Source organism: Bicyclus anynana, chromosome 4 (genome assembly GCF_947172395.1).
Source record: "Bicyclus anynana chromosome 4, ilBicAnyn1.1, whole genome shotgun sequence".
Classification (NCBI taxonomy): Eukaryota; Metazoa; Arthropoda; class Insecta; order Lepidoptera; family Nymphalidae; genus Bicyclus; species Bicyclus anynana.
In genome coordinates this window covers 13,109,779-13,131,523 of record NC_069086.1, presented here as the reverse complement: position 1 = coordinate 13,131,523, position 21,745 = coordinate 13,109,779, and the positions used below count along the sequence as shown (strand labels likewise).

The 21,745-nt window shown below is 35.0% G+C and overlaps 2 protein-coding genes across 4 annotated transcripts in view; both read right to left on the bottom strand.

Moving 5' to 3' along the window:
• The window catches only part of LOC112055309 (uncharacterized), a 63,439-nt gene extending 52,435 nt beyond the window's left edge, over nt 1-11,004 (bottom strand). The window contains exon 1 of the mRNA XM_024095367.2: nt 10,817-11,004. Coding sequence (XP_023951135.2) covers nt 10,817-10,825 — 9 coding nt within the window. The 5' untranslated portion in view covers nt 10,826-11,004. The remainder of the gene's footprint in view (nt 1-10,816) is intronic.
• Nucleotides 11,005-16,614: 5,610 nt separating this feature from the next.
• LOC112055308 (kynurenine formamidase) overlaps nt 16,615-21,745 on the bottom strand; it is a 28,554-nt gene continuing 23,423 nt past the window's right edge. For all 3 annotated transcript variants that reach the window (XM_024095364.2, XM_024095365.2, XM_024095363.2), the window contains exon 5: nt 16,615-20,169. In XM_024095364.2, the coding sequence (XP_023951132.2) occupies nt 19,710-20,169 (460 nt within the window). In that variant the 3' untranslated portion in view covers nt 16,615-19,709. The remainder of the gene's footprint in view (nt 20,170-21,745) is intronic.

Genomic DNA, 21,745 nt, shown 5'->3' with positions numbered 1-21,745 from the left:
TTTTTACAGCCTCCGTGGCGCAGTGGTATGCGCGGTGGATATACAAGACGGAGGTCATTCTTCTAACCCTCCACCCTCGACTATAGATTAGAACATCTGTCACTCCCTCAAACCCCCGTTGCAGTCGTCCTATTAAGAAGCCTAAAGTAAAACATTAGAAAAAATAAATAAACATATCCTTGTTTTTAAAGGGATCAGTGGTGGTATCAGTAAAGTACTGATTCCAGTAATGCTCTGTAAGTAAAACAGCATGGAAATGTAATATACTATATAACTTGCTACTTAATTATTGTAAAATGGTGATAAACAAAAATACCTGTCTGAGTTTATTGTGGGCTCTTCTCGGACCAAGGTCCATTTGGAACCCTCGTAATTTTCATTTTAAGTTTTCGACTAATTATCACTATTATCTACATAACCTGACTTTTCAAAAATGTTAGTAAACTAAGCATATCTATATCTATATCTATACTAATATTATAAAGCTGAAGAGTTTGTTTGTTTATTTGTTTGATTGAACGCGCTAATCTCAGGAACTGGTCCGATTTGAAAAGTTCTTTCAGTGTTAGATAGACAATTTATCGAGGAAGGCTATAGGCTATGTATTATTATATCCCATTAGGCTATAGGCTATGTATTATTATAACCACGCGGGTGTCAGCTAGTGAATATTATAAAGCTGAAGACTTTGTTTGTTTTTTGATTGAACGCGCTAATCTCAGGAACTACTGGTCCGATTTGAAAAGTTCTTTCAGTGTTACATAGCCCATTTATCGAGGAATTTATGTATTATCCCTGTATTCCTACGGGAACGGGAACCACGCGGGTAAAACCGCGCGGCGTCAGCTAGTTACAAATAAATGAAATTTGATTTTATAACATAGAGCATATGTAACCAGTCAATACCTAAGTCTGGAATCGAATTTGGGGAAAAAAGTAATCTGATAACCACCGAATTTATGCGAAGTCGCTGGCATCTAATGTAGCCATTACACGCATTAAATTAATAACGCCTGATACCATGAAAAGCGTTTTGTACGTACAGAAATGATTGTATTGATCCACCCGAATTCCATCGAAAATGTTGACGTTTTAAGTAATTCTAGGAAACCTGTCTTGGTAGAAAGCTATTTACTTTCCCCTACAATAGTGCGTTGCGTGTATATTGCGAATAGAATCAATCAAACGTATTAGTAAGCCGTGACTAAGAATTACTTTGTACTAGGTACTACAAGGCTCATAAATAAATACACAAAGTATACTTTGTCTGTCCGTGTAGTTAAATAACACTTGTTTGGAATTCTCTCCATAGTAGTTAGTGTTAAATTGAAATGATTAGGTAATCATTTTATATTAGTTTAGAGTAATTCGTTGATACAATCACACCTGACTTAGAAACGCGAAAGCGAGGTTGGTTTTTGTTACCGATAAAAAAAAAATCACCAATGAAAAGTTACATTATCAGCGAGAGGCATATTAACTCCGTACTCTCACGAGCACGGGAACTACGAAGGTTGAACGTGACAACGTCTTACGAAGATACTGATGGAATGGTTGCATTTTTCAAAAGAAAAATGTTCGTTTTTCTTTAATAATCTTCATAGACCAGAATATACTTTATTTCTTGTAAAAAAGGTTGGCAACCCTAGAGCGAGGGAACGATGCATGACGTCATCTTTTTTCGAGTGTGCAGCCGACTCCATCGAATTATAAGACGTTGTCACGTCAAAAACGTTCAAATACAATAAATGCTTTCCCAAGTATACTTAACACGATTGCGTTTTTAATACACGACGCTTTTTTTCGAGCAGTTTGCATTTCCAATTTTAAACGTTGTAAATATTTGAAAGCTTTTTTAACGTCCGTTAATAAAACTCCCGTGCGAATGACGGCTTATGCCTATGAGCTTGGAACTTTTAATGCTATACGTACGAGTAATAAATTGGCCTGCAAACTACATTATGCTAATCTTGTTTTTGTTAATTTCGTTCAGTTTGACAGTGTTTTCATGCATAAACACATTGCCGAAGTTTTGTTGCATGGTATTATGAAGTAGAGTATGCGTAAACCTTTAGCTCTCCTGAAATATTGTTCTTTTTGGTTAATATACGTTCAAGTTATTATGAAACCGTTTTAATCTAATATTTTTTCGATTTTGATTTGAAGGAACTTCATATTAACTCTAAAGAAGGCAATTATGTCTCTACTAGCGGACGCCCGCGACTTCGACCGCGTGGAAATCAATAAACTTTAAAGCTCTATTTCATCACTTTCGAGGTTGAAATTTAAAAAATTTCGCATTTTTTCATGATTTATGAACAAATTTTTAAAACTGTAACTCCAAAAATGAAGGACTTTCCATACAAACTTTCAACCCCTATTTCACCCCCTTCTCATTTTATTTTCGCAATAAAAAGTATCCTATAACCTTCTCCGTATTATGTTCTTAGACCGTGGCAAGCTTCATTTGAATTCATTCAGTAGTTTCAACGTGATGCCCGAAAAACAAAAAAACACGGACAGACATACAGACAGACGAAAAATCGAAAAAAATATATTTTTAGCTTCAGTATCGATTATATAATGCTCCCCAACAAAAATTTTTGTAATGTACAAAATGTACAGAATTCGTATTATAACTATAGATTCTAGATGACGCTGGCGTTAAGCCACGGTTTGGTGTTACAAATGTTATAAGTAAAATTTCAAATTGCGAATAAATGTAAAGAATTCGACCAGTTTTATTAGAAGTATAGATAGATAGATTACAGAAGTTGTTATTTGGAATATTTAATACGTTCGCTGCGGCTTAATTTTTTTTGTACTTTCCTACGGTGCGGTACGAGGTTTTTTGACCTCGTACTAAAACTTTGTAGTGCCGTACCAGGTCCATCGACCCCATAACTCTTGAAGCCGCTAGACGTACAAAGGTCAATTGACCTCGTACCGCAGCGAACGTGTTAAAATCCAACTAAAGTTAAACAATACTATAAATTTTAATCATCTCTCATAGATATACAGTGACATTAAAATCATACAAGCATACTTAAAGTAACACAAACCCCGTAGGTGCGCTAACATTTAAGTCTAGGGCCGATTTAATCCAATCTGGCCTTTGATATCGTTTAAGCCTAGATCAAACAGTATACAGGTGATATAATCGTCTATGTTTTTATTGTGAACCCCTTCATAATTCACTGGAGCGATGTATTCCAAATTCGACTCAATTGGCATTTACGAGCATTGATGTAAGTGGATAACTAGTTGAGGTAAACGGTGTAAAATTAATGTCTTTGTTCTATTTATGATCAAATGAACTTGCTTCAATGTGTATTTTGGATTGAATTATATGAGGTGGAGCGCAGGGCTCAGTTAACATGGAATAAGTACTGGAGCTTTAAAGGAATATTTAAGAGCAACATGCCAACCAAGCTGAAGACTAAGGTCATGAATTCTTGCCTTATACCATGCCTAACCTATGCTTGTCAGACATGGAAGTTTAATAAAAACATCATAAATAAAATTATAACATGCCAACGAGGAATGAAACGGAGCATGCTAAACATAAAAAGAATAAATAAAATAAGACATACTAAAATACGCAACCTCACAAAAGCAACAGACGGCCTAGCTGAAGCTCTAGCATTAAAATGGAAGTGGGCAGGACAAAAAGAGTGACAGAGTGGAGGGGGCCAGTGGGCAAAAGAAAGAGAGGGAGACCTTGCATCAGATAGGAGGATGAAATAAAACGCGCAACGGGTCCAAACTGGATACAAATAGCGCAATCCAGAGAAAACTGGCACAATTTGGAGGAGGTCTTTACCCGCAGAGGGGTTCCTACAGAATAGTTGCAATATAATATTAACATACCTAACTAAAAAAAAAAAAAAAACTTAAAAGCACTAACTATTAAATAATAATCATCTACTGTTTGATACTAACACAATTAAACTAAACTCAACTTAACCAAACCTTGTAAACTCTGTCTTTCTGTAAGAAATAAATGTTTTTTTTTATTTTATTTATTTATATGAGCAAGCTTCATTGAAACGATATACAATTTATTTATTTATTATCTTCTCACAAAGTGGCGAACGCCGAAGTTCTGCGACGCGTCAATCACGTCTTGACGATCTCCAAAAGCGTAAACTTTTGGAGATCGTCAAGACGAGAAAAGTCGCGTATCTAGGGCACGTGCTACGACACGAGAGATACGAGCTTCTACAGCTCATCTTGATGGGAAATGTTGCTGGTAGAAGAGGCGTTGGTAGAAGTCTTGGCTGAGAAATATCAGAGAGTGGACCGGGATCGCGAGCGCCGCATAATTATTTCGCCTCGCGAAGGATAGAGACGGTTTTTTTTTTATATTTTACAAGTTAGCCCTTGACTACAATCTCACCTGATTGAGTGATGATGCAGTCTAAGATGGAAGCGGGTTAACTTGTTAGGAGGAGGATGAAAATCCACACCCCTTACGGTTTCTACACGGCATCGTACCGGAAGGCTAACGAATTCAAAAAACTGACTGCCAACCTTCGCTAATCGGAGAGGCACCCTAAGAAGAAGATTATCTACTACCTAATGAATTTGTGGTATATTATTGCGTATAGGTATATCCTAATGTGTAATACCTAGAGCTCATAGACAAAACTGAAATTAAAAATTAATTAGTAATAAGCAATCAGTAATAGTAATAATTTTAAATAATATATATTTTAAAAATATGTTTGTACGTCTGATAAAAACAGAAAATGAAATTCGGTATTCGATTACTTTATTATTATTTGATTTAATTTGTGTAGATTACGATCTACACAAATTACATAATGATTTATGTAATTTGTGTAGAAGCACAAGAATTTTCTAAACAACGAAAAATAGATCGTTATTTTTAGTTCTCTTTTATGTCAAAGAAAGTTTTAGTAGGTATAGGAAGTTATAGAAAAAATTTCCCTGACAAAAATCTTAATTTTTTTGCAAATCTCGGGAAACCATAGATTTTTATGGGACAAAGAGTAGCCTATATAGTAGTGTTAATTCAGAGTAAATGCTATTTCCATTCTAAATTTCAGCCAAATCGGTTCAGTAGTTGTGGCGTTAAAGAGTAACAAACATACAAACTTTCGCATTTATAATACTAGTAGGAATTAAATATTAGTATTAAATATGTAGTAAATATACATAATTACAGAAACTGCATTCCTGAAAATTATAGTTAGATAAATCAATTAGTTTGAGTATTAATTAATTAGAATTCATGCAGCTGAATGAGGTCAGCTATTTGGTTAATCGATTTTATTGGTTAAACCCTTAATAAAACTAAATTAACCACAATCGTTATCTTAATCGCAAATGTATTATTTAATTAAATTATAATATAGACAGAGATTATAGATAGAATAAAATATAGACAGAGATATATAGACGTGCGATAGCCAGACAAACCTTATTTTAGCAATGTTGTAAAGTCCTTTTTTATTTATTTTTTGGTATTTACAAGTTAGCCCTTGACCACAATCTCGCTAACAACTGGCGACTGGGACATGTAAATTTTTTGCTACTTATACGACGTTGCTGAAGAGTTTATTTCGTGATACTTATCTAAAAGTTAATAAGGATATTTTCAAATGCCAAGAGTCAGTAGGATGATCGATGAAATAAAAACATCGATCAAAATAGGACGCAATCTAAAGTATGGGCCAGAAAAAACGGCGGCTTTTTAAAATTAACTGAATTTTTGATGCATTGATTTGATGTATATATTAATAATAACTCGTAATTCACATCATATTTTAGCAATTTTAGTAGTTTTTTTTTAAGATAAGCTCGCGTTTGACTACAATTATGATGGATAGCAAAAATGCGGTCTAAGGTGCAGCGTCCTTACCTAGAAGAAGCAGTATTCACTCTTGTTTACTATTAGGACAGTAGGTAATATTAATAATAATCTTTTTAATGTTGATTCAACTATTATTGTTCCGATAGTTGTTTCAGTCAATGGTCTTATAGCGAAAAGCTTCGACCAACACCTTAAGAAGCTTTCGCTTAACTGCTGGATCAAGAGTATTGTATTGTATTTATACTTATATAAACATTGTTAAAAATTTTAAAAACAGAAGTAATAAATAAATGAGAGAAAAATCTTTTTAACATAAAAATGGAATCGACTTCAAAGACGTATTTCAGTTATTTTGATTTTAACACAAAAGTACTAAGCCGATTTTTATGAAAAATAAATGGGTCCAATCTGGATATATACTCTTTCAAATAAAAAAAGAATTTTCAAAATTGGTTAATAAATCACGAAGTTATGAGGTAACAAAGCATAAAAAAATACATACGCGTCGAATTGAGAACCTTCTCTTTTTTTGAAGTCGGTTATAAATCCAACTATACCAAACTATTCAAAGATACCCATATAAACCCATTATATTATTCTTAACGTATTCAAGACAACATTTTAAATCATCATATTAAATCAGAACTCACAACCGCTGATTTAAAAAGAGGCAAAAGGTTTTTGCCCTTATTTATTTTGCCCTTAGAATATTTTACCCTTCTGGCTACTGAATACGACTTTATTGAAATGTAACCAATAATGTTTTCTATTTTATTTACTTAAGAGGAAAATCATAGGGTTTTTAGAATCCCAGTACGTTTACGGTTCACGGCACATTCGTAATACGCTACAAGATCTAATGCATATCATCTACGCTACGTGTGTCGAGTCTACAGCCCTGATAGTCCAATGGTTAGTTGTATGGCTAGGGTCACGAGGTTCTAGGTTCGATTTCGAAACCTACGAAATATTTAGTTTTTTGTGTGTGCATCATCATCATCATTGCCAATGCAATAGATTGCATTGGCAATGATGATGATGATGATGATGATGATGATGATGATGATGATGATGATGATGATGATGATGATGATGGTGATGATGATGATGATGATGATGATGATGATGATGATGATGATGATGATGATGATGATGATGACGATGACGATGACGATGATGATGATGATGATGATGATGATGATAATGACTAATATAATATAAGGTTGTGATAAACTAAACTTATATAACGAACTTAATTTATAGGTGCATGTGAACTGAAAAAGCTGTCGATTCTCTTTCGGATGGTTCACGGTTTAATTGGGTCAATAGCGTGTGCTAAATCCTAACATTTTGAAAGCTTTCATTTTCAAGTTCTAGTAGTCTAGGAGAGTATGACCAGATGTTGGGGTCTAAAGTTACAGTTGATGTTAAGTTAAAAATCTTGCCTTTAGAAAAGCAAAGTGTTGAGTTAAGCCGGCCTGCATTCATAAGTACTAGCTTATGCGGCGTAATTCTTTATTGGTTACTTGGGATAGGCGGGGAGAGTGACTTGAGTGGAAAAAGGGGAGTGTTTGTTAATAGTCAAAGGATCATTTAATCCTACACACAACGTTCTCAAGTGCGTGACTTCACTCAAGGTCATTCTCTGCCATTCTAGGGTCTTATTTTGTTTACAGTTTGATTTGTTAATTAAGTTGTGCTGACAAATGTTGTGAATCATATTTTTTGTAATCATTTTTGAGTCCGCTAAAAGTTGCTTAAATAGGGTTTTTAGAAAACGAAGAAATTGATTTGTATAATAAAGACAAGAAAGTCTTAAAACCAAGGTAGGTACCACCTATGTACCTTTAGCTACCTCAATACCTCATACCTCTATACCTCAATTCTGTGGTAGACCACAGAATTGAGGTATGATTGTAGTCAAGGGCTAACTTGTAAAGAATAAAAAATTTAAAAAAGAAAGAAAAGAAATACATACCTACTCTACGAGTACTTTATCTTATCTACCTAAATTAAACAAATAAAATAATCATGTAATAAAATAAAGTCGTGCGAACATAGAACATAACATAATATTATAGACTTCTTATAACTAGAATTTAAAAAATATATGAAAATTCTTAAAAAATGTGGCAAAAAATATTTTTTTATAAAAAAGATCTTGATTGTGCAATATTTTTTTTTTTAAATATGCACGTTAGTTTTTTATTTCATCTGTCAGATTATTCTTAAAGTCCCAGAGGATTTTTCGCAACAGTCTCTAGGCCTATACGGAATTGATTCACAAAATTCCGTAGCGGCATCGTTCGTGTTAACGTTGAAAGTTAGTGGCAGGCAATTACTACAACCCTAATCTCTATCTATCGTTTAACTTTTAACGGACGGATTTAACTACGGATTAAAGTAATTTAACATCAGTATATTATGGCATACAAAGTTCATTTTGAAATTACTCGTATTTAGTTGACACAGGCCATTATTATCAGTACAAATCGCATATAAATATCCAGAGTTTAATGTGAATCTACAGATAGACAGAGACCCAAAAATTTGGTTTTGAATTTTTTACTAACGCATCGCATCGCATCGCAGTTTTATGGTTCTGGTTCACAAGGAGCCACGGACGGACACACAGATTGACATTGGCGAAACTGTACGTCATCAACATGTCCGTCTGTACGTCCGTCCGTCCGTCTGTATGCGATTTAGCGCAAAGACTATTTATTACTACAAGGAAGCTGTAATTTAGCATGAGTAATTGAGTATGTACGTTAAAAGTGTGATCTGATTTTGAAAATTTTGCAAGTGCAATTAAGTTATTATAAATAAAAAATAAAAAAAGGCAATTTTCATGTTTTAAAAACCGTATGAAAATCAATCCAGTAGATATTCAGCTTCATTACATGTAGTTGAGCAACAATTTCCCTTTTTTTATTTTTTCTAAAATACTTAATTAAACGTTAACGTAGGCTATGTGTTAATCCATTAACTTATGTTAGGATTTCAGTATCCTACTGTGTTTTTATAAATGGACTAAGGGTTTGTGATGTCTAGGCTTTCATCATTTTGTAGAAGTTGAAACTTCTTTACCTCATGCATGCAGCATTAGGTAACGACTCCATGCAAGTATACGTAAGGAAGGCTTCTATGGACAGTGGTGGTTTTTTGAGTTAACAGGTTACAAGGATCCAGACCCTCACTTGCCCAAAGAGAACTCATAAGCTACCATAAAGCTATGATAGAAGCATTTCTTCTAGAACTTTCAACTAATCACAAAAGTCTGACTAATAATTATGCTCTCTATCGCGGTTTCACCCACGTGGTTCGGGTTCCCGTAACAGTACGGGGATAAAAAATAGCCTATAATAACCGGAGATAGTTTAGCTTCCTAACAGTGAAATAATTTTTCAAATCGGTTCAGTATAGTTTCAGAGCCTATTCAATGCAAACAAACAATCAAATCTTTCCTCTATAAAATATTAGTAAAGATAACTTTTATCAGATCTCATCAAGTAATTCTACCTTGCATTAACTCTGCACAGAATAATTATTTGTAACACAAAAATATTATAAAAAGAAGTCTTATTTTTGTTATTAAAAATTAAACTTTCATTATGTAGAGACTTCTGAAGTTAAGTGTTGTTCTGAAGAGTAATTTGCCGAGAAAAGAAACTTTGTAGTCGACTGCCAAGTGGAGATGTCATATAAAGGTTCAATATGACTGACATTTTAATAATTTCAACCACGCGAATTCGAGGAGAAAGGGAGAAAATTAGTATATGCTATTATTGTCAAGACAAAAACAAAAAGTAATGAACTTTTTTTCTTTTTATTCCTGATAACTATTTACGAGGTCGTCTATAAAATATGCGCGATATTTTGTAATCCTACTAATATTATAAACCCGAAAGTTTGTATGAATGTTTGGATGTTTGTTACTCTTTAACACCGCTACTACTGAAGCGATTTGGCTGAAATTTGGAATGGAAATAGATTTTACTCTTGATTAACACATAGGCTACTTTTATCCCGAAAAAATCCATTATCTGGATCCATTTCCCGAGATTTGAGAAAAGTGATGATTTTGATAATATGAATGTTTGTTACTCTTTCACGCCTCGACTACTGAACCGAATTAGCTGAATTTTGGTATTGAGATATACTATAGCATGGATTAACACATAGGCTACTTTTTATCGCGGAAAAATCCATGGTTCCCGCGGGATTTGTGAAAAACTAAATTCCACGCGGACGAAGTTGCGGGCTTTCGCTAGTAAAGTAAGTAATCACTTATCGAAATTGCCAGGTAGTATGCAAATGCCATGATAACATGTCCTGAAATTTGACAAGGTTTCAGCTCTCAAAGATTATAATTATTATCAGAAGTCTAAAAACCATGTAGGTAAAAACACTCAACCATAAATACCCTCACTATCTCTTTTTCTCATATTTCATCTAATGAAATGGTAAATGTAAAGACTGAAGTGAATAATAATATTGTGTCGGTTAAAAATGTTTTGTATTTATTCGTTACTAGTAGACGTCCCGCGGTTCCCGCGTAGTTCCCGTTCATGTGAGAATAGGTACGAGGATAAAATATAACCATAATACACTCAGAAATAACGTGGCTATTTTTTGGAAAAAAAAAATATAATTGGTTCAGTAAATCCAGGATTACGCCCCACAAACTTTACCTCTTTATAGATTATTTATTATTTAAAAAGTAAATAAATGCTATTTAATAAAAGTTAAACTGTTATATATAGGATAGTATTTTGGGATAAGATAATGTTGATATGTTAAAAATACTTTGAAAATGCGTAGTAATTTTTAAATTTATTTTAAATTTTTTCATTGAAAATTATCTCACTATTTTACGATTATCTTACAATTAGTTTTCTACTGTTTCTTCAAAAATCTGATTATGTTCTGATTTTCAAAGTTTATGTTACTTTATTACAAAAATCTACAACTTACCTTAAACATATTCGACGAAAGCAGGAACAACTAAGTACATTATTTTAAGTTTGTAAACAATTATATTATAATAAATTATATAATGAGGGGATTATTGAATATATTGCTTTATTTCTCTCGTAAGTTGAATAGTTTCGAGTTAGTATCGAGTTATCTTCGTCGCGAGTCGCATGGTGCCTGTGCTCTGGGCGGCGACGCGGCGCGGTCTGCGGGAGTTCGCGCCGCCCGCCCAAGGCCCGCGACTTGCACTTTGTATGCCTTACGAAAATTTCCCATCCTACAACGCTTTTTGCGTGTTAGTTAGTTTTAAGCTTTTGTTTGATATCTAGTGTTTTGTCACGTAATATATAACAGACTAGCGGACGCTAGTGACTTCGTCCGCATGATATTCAGTTTTTCACAAATCCCGCGGGGACCATGGATTTTGCTGGGATATAAAGTAGCTTATATGTTAATCCAGAGTAAAATCTATTTCCATTCCACATTTCATCCAAATCGCTTCAGTTGTAGCGGCGTTAAAGACTAATAAACATCGATACAAACTTTCACGTTTACAATACTAGTAGGAGTAGGTTAGGATACACTATCTGCCGTATTTAGTGCTATAGTGTAGTACAATCTAGAAGTCGAATGTAAAATAATATTCGAGATATAACAATAAAATTATATATACTTAGATAACAACTTATACATGTCTAGAACAAAAATGGTCCCAAGGGTTGTAGAGGTCTTTTTAATTATGATTCCTTATGAGGCAGACCAACTGAGGACTCTAAAAAATAATATTATAATAAAATAAAATAAATTAAAGAATAATATAGTAGCAGAAAAAATATTTCTATTATATATACACGTATATACATTTTTAAATATCATAACGTACATACATTTTGAAATATCCTGAATAGATTTTTTGTTGCAATGATTGCTTATAAAATGACGTCTCAAAGCTTGCATTTAATAAAACTTATAAAAATAAACTATTATTGTAAAAGAAAATCCACAAAATTTCAATAATACAAAAGTTTTACCAAAGTTCTTTTTCATCCACGTTTTATCAAAGTTCTTGTTCATTCTCTCTCCATTGCTGTTTCTAAACTTTGAAGGTCTTAGTAGTCTGTTGTTATTAGGCCCTATAAAAGTTTGATCTAATGCCACATAGTTCCAATGTACCTAATTTGAAAAGTCTAACACCACGTATATTAAACAGAAACAGGGGTTATTTTATGGAATACCTATCATGTACGATGAATAATAAGTATTTGCTTGGAGGCCATTGGATCAGCTTCCACCATCACACAGGAAGTAAAAACTATAAGAAATTGTAATTGTTATCAATTGTAAATTATAATACTGTATGACTTTTTCATTTCAAAAGAGCAACTGCTGAGTTTTTTGCCGGTATCTTCTTCTTTTCTTCTAAATTGAGCCTACTTGAAATAAATGAATTTTGATTTTGATTTTGGAAGAATCCTTGCAGTAATGCCACGAAAGAAGCTATTCGTACGTAAACCGTACGAATTAAAATAAACCAATTCGTACGGTTTACAGTATATACGTACGATATGGTACCAAACTCTCATTATTTTTTTTAATATCATTTTATAGAATACTGAAAATTATTTTATAATTGATTAAGGTAAAATAAAAGTTGATTATCCTAAAAATCTTGTTTTTATTGAAAATCTATACTAATTTTATGAAGATGAAGAGTTTGTTTGTTTGGTTGAACGCGTTAATCTCAGGAACTACTGGTCCGATTTGAAAAAATCTTTCAGTGTTAGATAGCCTGTTTCTCGAGGAAGGCTATAGGCTATATATAATCCCCGTATTCCTACGGGAACGGGAACCACGCGGGTGAAACCGCGCGGCATTAGCTAGTAATAATATAAAACTGAACAGCCCCCTAGGCAAATGGCACGTCGATTATCTTTCTACGATCGCTAACACTTCGAAAACTAAAAAGATGTATGGGAATGACATTTGCTAGCGACAGGTCACGTGATCAAGATCTATCATTTCCATACATTTCCATCTAGTTTTCGAAGCGTTAGCGATCGTAGAAAAAGAATCGACGTGACACTTGGGTAGGGGGGCCGCTCTTATCGATAATTTAAGGCGTATACAGCCGCAAATTAACGCTCGCTATATCTATATCAACAATTTTGGAAGTGGTTTTAGCAATATTATTGTGTACTGTCGAGTAAACAAAAACATTGGCATCTTTTGGTTAATTGAATTCCTGTATCGTTCACAACATTTAATTACTATGTCTCGAGCAGTCTCCTTTTAATGTAAAATCCGGATTTTGGCTTTCGTTGTACAAAGTTCATGATATTTATGACGTACTCGTAGCTATTGTAGTCGCCTACATTTTCGGGAGAGAACAGCCCCCCTAGCCAATTGGCACGTCGATTCTCTTTCTACGAACGCTAACGCTTCGAAAACTTGAAAGATGTATGGGAATGACATTTGCTATCGACAGGTCACGTGATTAAGATCTGTCATTCCCATACATTTTTCTAGTTATCGAAGCGTTAGCGATCGTAGAAAGAGAATGGACATGCCACTCTTGGCTAGGGGGACAGTGTTGGATAAACCAGATATAATTTCGTGGGCGCAAAAGGCTTGCGTGCTTTATTAAATTTTACCCGACTGCAAGAAGGGTTATGTTTTTCGCGCGTATCTTCTATGTTTGTATGTATGTAATATTATTTATTGCCTCATATCTTCCAAACCGCTGACCGGATTTACGCAATTAAGATATCGTTAGATTTGTCTTGATAGCCCAAATGTTCTTAGATAAGTGAAGTTAAAAAAAATAACACAACGGCTGTGAGACGCTATAGACTCGAGGTAAATTTTTTTTCAAAAATTTCTTTTGAATATTGCGATATGGGTATCAAATTCAAGGTCTCATCAAGAGGATTTCAATATGGCCAAATTAAAAAAAATAGAAAAAGGTTACTTATTAATTGCCATACAAATTACTCGAGGCGGATGACTAGGTGCGAGCAGGTTATGCAGTCGGGTTTTTTTAATTAATTATTTACTAGCGACTATCTACTTAAGTGCAAAAACAATATAAGAAAGAAAGAAAGAAATATCTTTATTTTTAGGCAGGTACCAGATAATATGAAGGTACCTTTAAGGATTTTTGCGAATAAATCGTAGGAACCACGTTTTATTTTCGTTGGTTTGCTACATTTTCGAATGTTAATTCAAAAATTCAAAATTCATTTATTTCAAGTAGGCTCAGTTTACAAGCACTTTTGACACGTCAGTTGACTATTTGTAAAGATTCTACCACCGGTTCGGAAGGCAGGTTCTGCTGATAAGAAACCGGCAAGAAACTCAACAGTTGCTCTTTAAAAAAAATATTATAATTTACAATTGATGACAACATTACAATTTCTTATAATTTTACTACCTGTGTGAAGGTGGAAGCTGGTCCAACGGCCTCCAAGCATCTTTATCATTAAGGAATCTTAATGTATTATATTGTTAATATTAAAGTAGTGTTTTATTATTTATAGTTCTGTAAAAGTGCACAAGTGAAGTTAAACAAGAGTGTTTAAGTGATTAATTCGATTTTGTATTATTTTTATTTATTTTTTTATGAATTGAATGTCAGAATTAGTTATCACAAAACAATACATAAATTAAGTAATCAACCCTCGTCCTAATTAGATCTTATCATTAATCCTTTAGTAAAAAGAAAAGTTCTGAATTCAATGACTTGGATATAAGATGCGCAAACTCTTTTAGATAATATCCCATTAGCGGGGCGGATTCCTGGTGGCTAATTGCGTAAAAACCGCCCCTGACGGCCAGACAATGGACCTTTTGTCATCGTTTTGTCATAAAAACCGAGGATTTAGAATGTTTTATACCCATTAAGTTTGATTACATTAAAACAGAGAGATGTTAATACTTCTAGACAGGCCAATATAATATTTAGGTATTATATACGTAAAAGTTCGGATTGAGTGGGTAAAGACTACAAAATATGTCCACCATGTTACGACAATTTACATACATCAAATCTCGTCGTTTTATCGTGGTATGTACCCGTTTAAATAATATTATATAAATAATATTCATAATTCACATACATTCCAAGCTAGGACTAGGACTAACAACACTTACCCTAAAACCTATCGTCTCTGTACTGTAAGTCGAACAAACGCCCTTGAATGCACGTTTCGTCGTCTCTTTACCTCCTCGTCTAACCACTTACACCACAGTGACGTTGTTTCGGTCCAATCCTGACCTACAGCAAAATACGTATTAAAAAAATATTACATACTTACTGCTCATAAAAAATCCTACTAGAATCGTCATAGTCGGTACTTCTTGCCTTCCACCAACCAATAACAAGTTAAATTCAAAAAAATTACAAATCCTACGTATAGTTATTTAAATTAATGGTTTTTAATTATTGTTACGTAAGATTTAGAAACAAATTATACATAATATAATATTACTTTGTATATTTAAAACTTTGTTCAGCTAGGAATCTAAAACCTATACGAATAGATATACTGCCGAGACCGGACGGCGAGACGTTACTCAACCTCTAGTGGATGTAACAGCTCACTGCTTTACTTTGTCTACAAAATAGAGCTTTTTGTAATAAGTTTACAAAGTTATTTTAATTAGTACGTATATAAAAGATTTTTGTCCAGTAGCTAAATGTCATAGTAATAAAGACAGTCTTGTAATTGTAGGAATATACTCTTAATACAGCAATATCTAAGTAGCTTATGGGGTTCACCGTTCAAACTAATCCTTTTTCCTTTAACGATGGATACCTGGCCCTGGCCCTGGCTGATGATGATACATAGATAAAAAGGTCACGGATATTCGATTCCAATTTAGAATCTTTATAATTTCCTATTGATTGTACACCTCCTGTTTTTGACGGCCTCCGTGGCGCAGTGGTATGCGCGGTGGATTTACAAGACGGAGGTCCTGGGTTCGATCCCCGGCTGGGCAGATTGAGATTTTCTTAATTTGTCCAGGTCTGGCTGGTGGGAGGCTTCGGCCGTGGCTAGTTACCACCCTACCGGCAAAGGCGTACCGCCAAGCGATTTAGCGTTCCGGTACGATGCCGTGTAGAAACCGAAAGGGGTGTGGATTTTCATCCTCCTCCTTGACATGTTAGCCCGCTTCCATCTTAGACTGCATCATCACTTACCATCAGGTGAGATTGTAGTCAAGGGCTAACTTGTAAAGAATAAAAAAAAAAAAAAAAACCTCCGATTCTGACTTCGGTTTCAATAATATTACGAGTAAATAGAAGCTCAATTATTATACCCGCCAGCCATCTGAACCGATCAAGATGAATTTTGGTATAATGGTAAATGGGACCTTGAAGAAAAACACATGGTACTTTTTGACCCTGAAATAAAAATAGAAGGAGGTTAAATATGGGTTGAAAGTTTACATTGATTTACACGCGGACAAAGTCGCGAGCGTCCGCTAGTTTGACTATATTTTTTTAAGCTCTAAGGGGGCAGCTAACCTTCTTACCTCCCCTCGGCTTCCCCCTTGCATACATATCATAATAAATGTTTATTATCTTCTATACTCTCTTGAGTATATTATATAAAGAGGAAAAGTTTGTGAGAATGTAGAGGTCAGGTAATCTCTGGATCTACTAAAATTATTTTGTTTTTTTTTCTCTTTCTATATATTTTACCCCTTAATCCCTTAGTAACGGGAACTATGCGGTGGAACCGGGCGTCTGCTAGCAGTGTTATAAATATGGGTTTGTAAGAAATTAAACGAAAAAGTATTATTTATTTCTTTATTAAAAAAATTATATTAATTATAATATTCCTTAGATCCTTTAATATTGCAGTATCTTTAGATAATTATATACCTGAGTATATACTAAACACGATCATGCTGTAAATGATCCAAGAGCTGATGCTTATTATGCATAGTACTTAAAAAACTAAAAATGCTCAGTTATCTTACATTAATTTCTTAACATTAAATTAAATTAAATTACAGGCACTTGAGGCTTAACATCTAGGGCTCAAAACTCAGAGAGTTTGGAGTCAAAGTGAGTTATATGAGATAGGTACCTATATGCGATGTTTTTGTGCTTTCGGTTTTAGGTGGACCAACTCTCTGTTTCGGTAACTATGTACTTCTATTTCTTACTTTCCCATCAATTCAACAATACATACTAGATTAGAACCACCTTTGTGGTCTTAGAGCCTATCTTGGCTAGACCTTCGTCATTTTATAAATGCTGGAACATTGTCAGCCCATGCTCCTACCATTAATGTAGGCAACTGTAAAGCTTGGATCGTGTTTGGAAGCTGGCACTTTCCAAGGTCTATCTTAATTTTTGTTTTATAAGTTTTTTCTACGGGATAGTACTATAATATGTCTTTTGGATATCTTTAAAGATTGATAGGATTTGAAAGGATTGCCAGTGGCAACAGTTACTTGCCAGTAGCAAACGTAACGAGTACGAGTCACTGGCAACTGAGGATATATTTTTCATATTATGCTGAAGAATTTTAAGATTTTCATTTTGACGGTTGAAGGTCTGGGACTTTGATACCTGCCCTGCCACCACTGTCGCCTAACGTCCACCAATGGTAGAAGCATGGCCTATATTTTTAGCATTTATAAAATGCCGACCTCCGTGGCGCAGTGGTATGCGCGGTGGATTTACAAGACGGAGGTCCTGGGTTCGATCCCCGGCTGGGCAGATTGAGATTTTCTTATTTTGTCCAGGTCTGGCTGGTGGGAGGCTTCGGCCGTGGCTAGTTACCACCCAACCGACAAAGACGTACCGCCAAACGATTTAGCGTTCCAGTACGATGTCGTGCAGAAACCAAAAAGGGGTGTGGATTTTCATCCTCCTCCTAACAAGTTAGCCCGCTTCCATCTTAGACTGCATCATCACTTACCATCAGGTGAGATTGTAGTCAAGGGCTAACTTGTAAAGAATTAAAAAAAAATGACAAAGAATTGGCTATTACAGGCTCGCAAGATAATACAATATTAAGTAGCTAGTAAAAGTACCTAAGTAAAATCACCGAAGTTATTCATCCATACATGTTATTCGTATATTTACTCGTGTTTTTCTCAACACATATATATTATTGTAATTGCGTAGCAACCAAAACATGGTATCTATACTAATATTATAAAGCTGAAGAGTTTGTTTGTTTGTTTGTTTGATTCAACGCGCTAATCTCAGGAACTACTGGTCCGATTTGAAAAATTCTATCAGTATTAGATAGCCCATTTATCGAGGAAGGCTATAGGCTATATATTATCCCCGTATTCCTACGGAAACGGGAACCACGCGGGTGAAACCGCGCGGCGTTAGCTAGTAGGTAATAAAATGGCTGATATATTATTGTACTTGTACTTAAAATGCGAAGTAGGTATCAAGTGATGTATTATTATGCCAACATAACTACGGCATTAAGGTCATACGAACAATAAAATATAGACAGAGAGCCTTCTGTATCCATTTCAGCTGGCCTATTCACTACAAAGCCGTGATAGCCCAGTGGATATGACCTCTGCCTCCGATTCCAGAGGGTGTGGGTTCGAATCCGGTCCGGGACATGCACCTCCAACTTTTCAGTTGTGTGCATTTTAAGAATTTAAATATCACGTGTCTCAAACGGTAAAGGATAAACCTGCATACCAGAGAATTTTCTCAATTATCTGCGTGTGTGAAGTTTGCCAATCCGCATTGGGCCAGCGTGGTGGACTATTGGCCTAACCCCTCTCATTCTGAGAGGAGACTCGAGCTCAGCAGTGAGCTGAATATGGGTTGATAATGATGATGAACTTGGTCTATATTATCAACCTAGTAATCTAGACTAATATTATAAAGAGGAAAGATTTGATTGTATGTTTATTTGCATTGAATAAGCTCTGAAATTACTGAACCGATTTAAAAAAATCTTACAATGTTGAGAAGCTACAAAGAACCACGCGTGTAAAACCGAGCGACCGACGTTTGCTAATTAGAATTTAAAATTAATAACAACCTCATTTTTCGTATTCTGTAATGCCCATTCCTAACAAAAATGACGTCATCATAACGACGACGGGCAATATTCACTCAGCTGACATTGTGATGACGTCATTTTCATTCTTCCTAAAATGAAGTAGATATATGGCTATCGCAGGCTGGATGTCCACTATCAAGCAGTAATAATAAGAAGAATATATAAAGTACTATAACATCTGCCTAGTAAAACCTTTATGCCAGCCACTGACGATCAAATAATCTCACATGTCTGCAGCGCGGCGCTAACGACTTGACAGCAAATAAAAATCACATGTTGGTCGCGATGTGTATTGTGCATGTCATCATGCCGATCGTACCCAACACACGATCAATTTTATCCGACGTCAAGCCAATAGCGCAGCAGGCATGTGAGATTATTTGATTGTTAGTGGCCGACATTAAATAACTTGCATTCTATACACAACTTATATAGTACAATATAAGTTTAAAGTATTTAGGCAAGCTGCATAGTATCGTCATTAAAGTAGGGAAAGGTTGCCTAAAGTCTTACCACGAGGTAAGTTAGTACCCTAAAAAAATTACAGTATTATATTCTTAGTGGGTTCGATTTGCCTTACCCTACTTTATTGACAACAATTTATTATTTTATGTATGCGGGGCACCTTTCTATAACTTGTAAAGTATGCACCAAACTTCTAATCCTCTCTGACATTGCAATACGCCGATCCACGCAGCTATTACAACTCTGTATACTACCTACGCATTGTATTCAGAGCGGTCTCGAAGTTCGGTGCATAGTACTTAGGTATAGATACATTGTATTTACTCATACAACAGTCATCAATTTATAAAAACGCAACAAAAACATATAACTTAAAGATGCTTACGAATATCGTGCACCAATAATTTCCTAAGGTAATTGTCATCTTGGGCAAAACACTCCACGATGTCAAAATGGTCAAAATTATCTTTGATTTCCAAGTACATGTTCTGCATCAAGCAGGTATTGTGCAAGAGTTCGTAGAACTCTCTCGATTGCTTCTTGAACGTCGGGCTATCATACTGTCCCGCTAAAATGTATACACGCACTCGTCTTGCTTGCAGATGCGTGAAGCAGTCAAACTGAGGAGATAGAGGCACTGCCCATTCGACGGGCAACTGCACTGCAAGGTTCACAGATGTATGGATGACTTCTCTTAAGTCGAAGATTCCTGAGATCAGGAAGGCACCTTGCAGACGATGCGACCCTTCTGTACTGTCGAGGAAATCTGAATTGGACAGCAACTTCGCTACTAGATGAGCTCCCGCTGAGTGGCCGGCGAAGTAGACGCCTCTGTGAATGAGATAAACATTTAATTAAATGGCAGTCGCTATTTGTTACAAGCTTCTAATTAGCGTCGATAGTTGACTGTCCCATTGTCGTTCTGTCGTCAAATCTTGCAAGTTGTATTGTGAAAGTTTCCAGTTTCAGATTGAGCTGAAATTGCATTCATAAATAAGTCGGATGACAATGCAATATTATTATGACATAGAGCTGATCTGATGATGGAACTGGAAGGTGGCCATAGGAACTCCGTAATTAAACGACGCAAGCCTATCGAGTTTGGACTCATTTGATTCGTCTTGACAAGTAATTTGATACTATATGGTAACCAGGGTCTGATGATGCCAAGTGATTTAACATTCGGGTTGGATGCCGCGTAGAAACTGTCAGATGTATGGATAAAATGAATTAAGTAAGCCCGCTTCCATCTAAGACTGTATCGTCACTGAACATCAAGTGAGATCTCAGTCAAGCTAATTTGTCATTTTTTTTTTGTTTTGATCATTGAATAAAAAACAGAGCTGATATTTCATTTATTACCTCGTATAAATATTTATAAGCTCGTATTAGGTAATAAATGAAATATCATGTGAAAATTGGTTTATCATCAATGTGATATCGGGATTATGACAACCTTGTTTGGAAAAATCGTGACCTTTTTAAATCATTGGTTTTCAATAACAAAGCAATTAATTATATCACGATAGCTTCATCAAGGTGTTAACAATGTTGCGGTGGTAATAGGCCGGTGCCTTTGTCAAGACAACTAATTAGTGATAATTACTTTCGACGTTGGGACGAATAAGATAATTGAACCGCGTTACGAATTGTCTCTGACTCTACATCATTGTAAAGGTTTTGTGTTCAGTGTTGCCTGACTTCCAATTAAAATGGGCCTCAAAAATTGCTGAATAAAATTAATTTATACCTTGCTTTTGGAGTTTATCTTTGTATTGCTTTACCTCTTTTATATTTACTAGCTGGCTTCGCAGATTCGCCCGCGTAGTTCCCGTGCCGGTGAGAATATATAGCCTAAGATACTGACAAGTAACATACATGGTTTTCTAAAATTGTAAAAGAATTTTGAAAATCGGTTCAGTAAATCCAGATACCCAGTACAGTACCACAAACTGTCATGATTAACAACCAATATTCGGCTTACTATTGAGCACGAGTCTCCTCTCGTAATAAGAGAGGTTAGGCCAATAGTCGACCACGCTGGCCCAATGCGGATTGGCAGACTTCACATACGTAGTGAATTACGAAAATTCTCTGGTATGCAGGTTTCCTTGCGATGTTTTTCCTTCACCTTTTTCATACACCATATGCATGCGTAATTAAATAATGAGGAAACAGTTGAACATTAAATTTAATGGTAGAATATTGATACAGAAAAACCATAATAAAAATCCTATGTACCTAGTGATAATAATTAATAAAGATATTTCAATTAACATAAAGCAATGTCTATAATTAGAAGACTCATTTTTAATTGATACATCGTATTGCAATCATTTTCCCATGCTGCCAATGTGAGCGGAAAACGAGAAAATAATTCCTGCTGAGTGTTGTCATTTTCCATGCC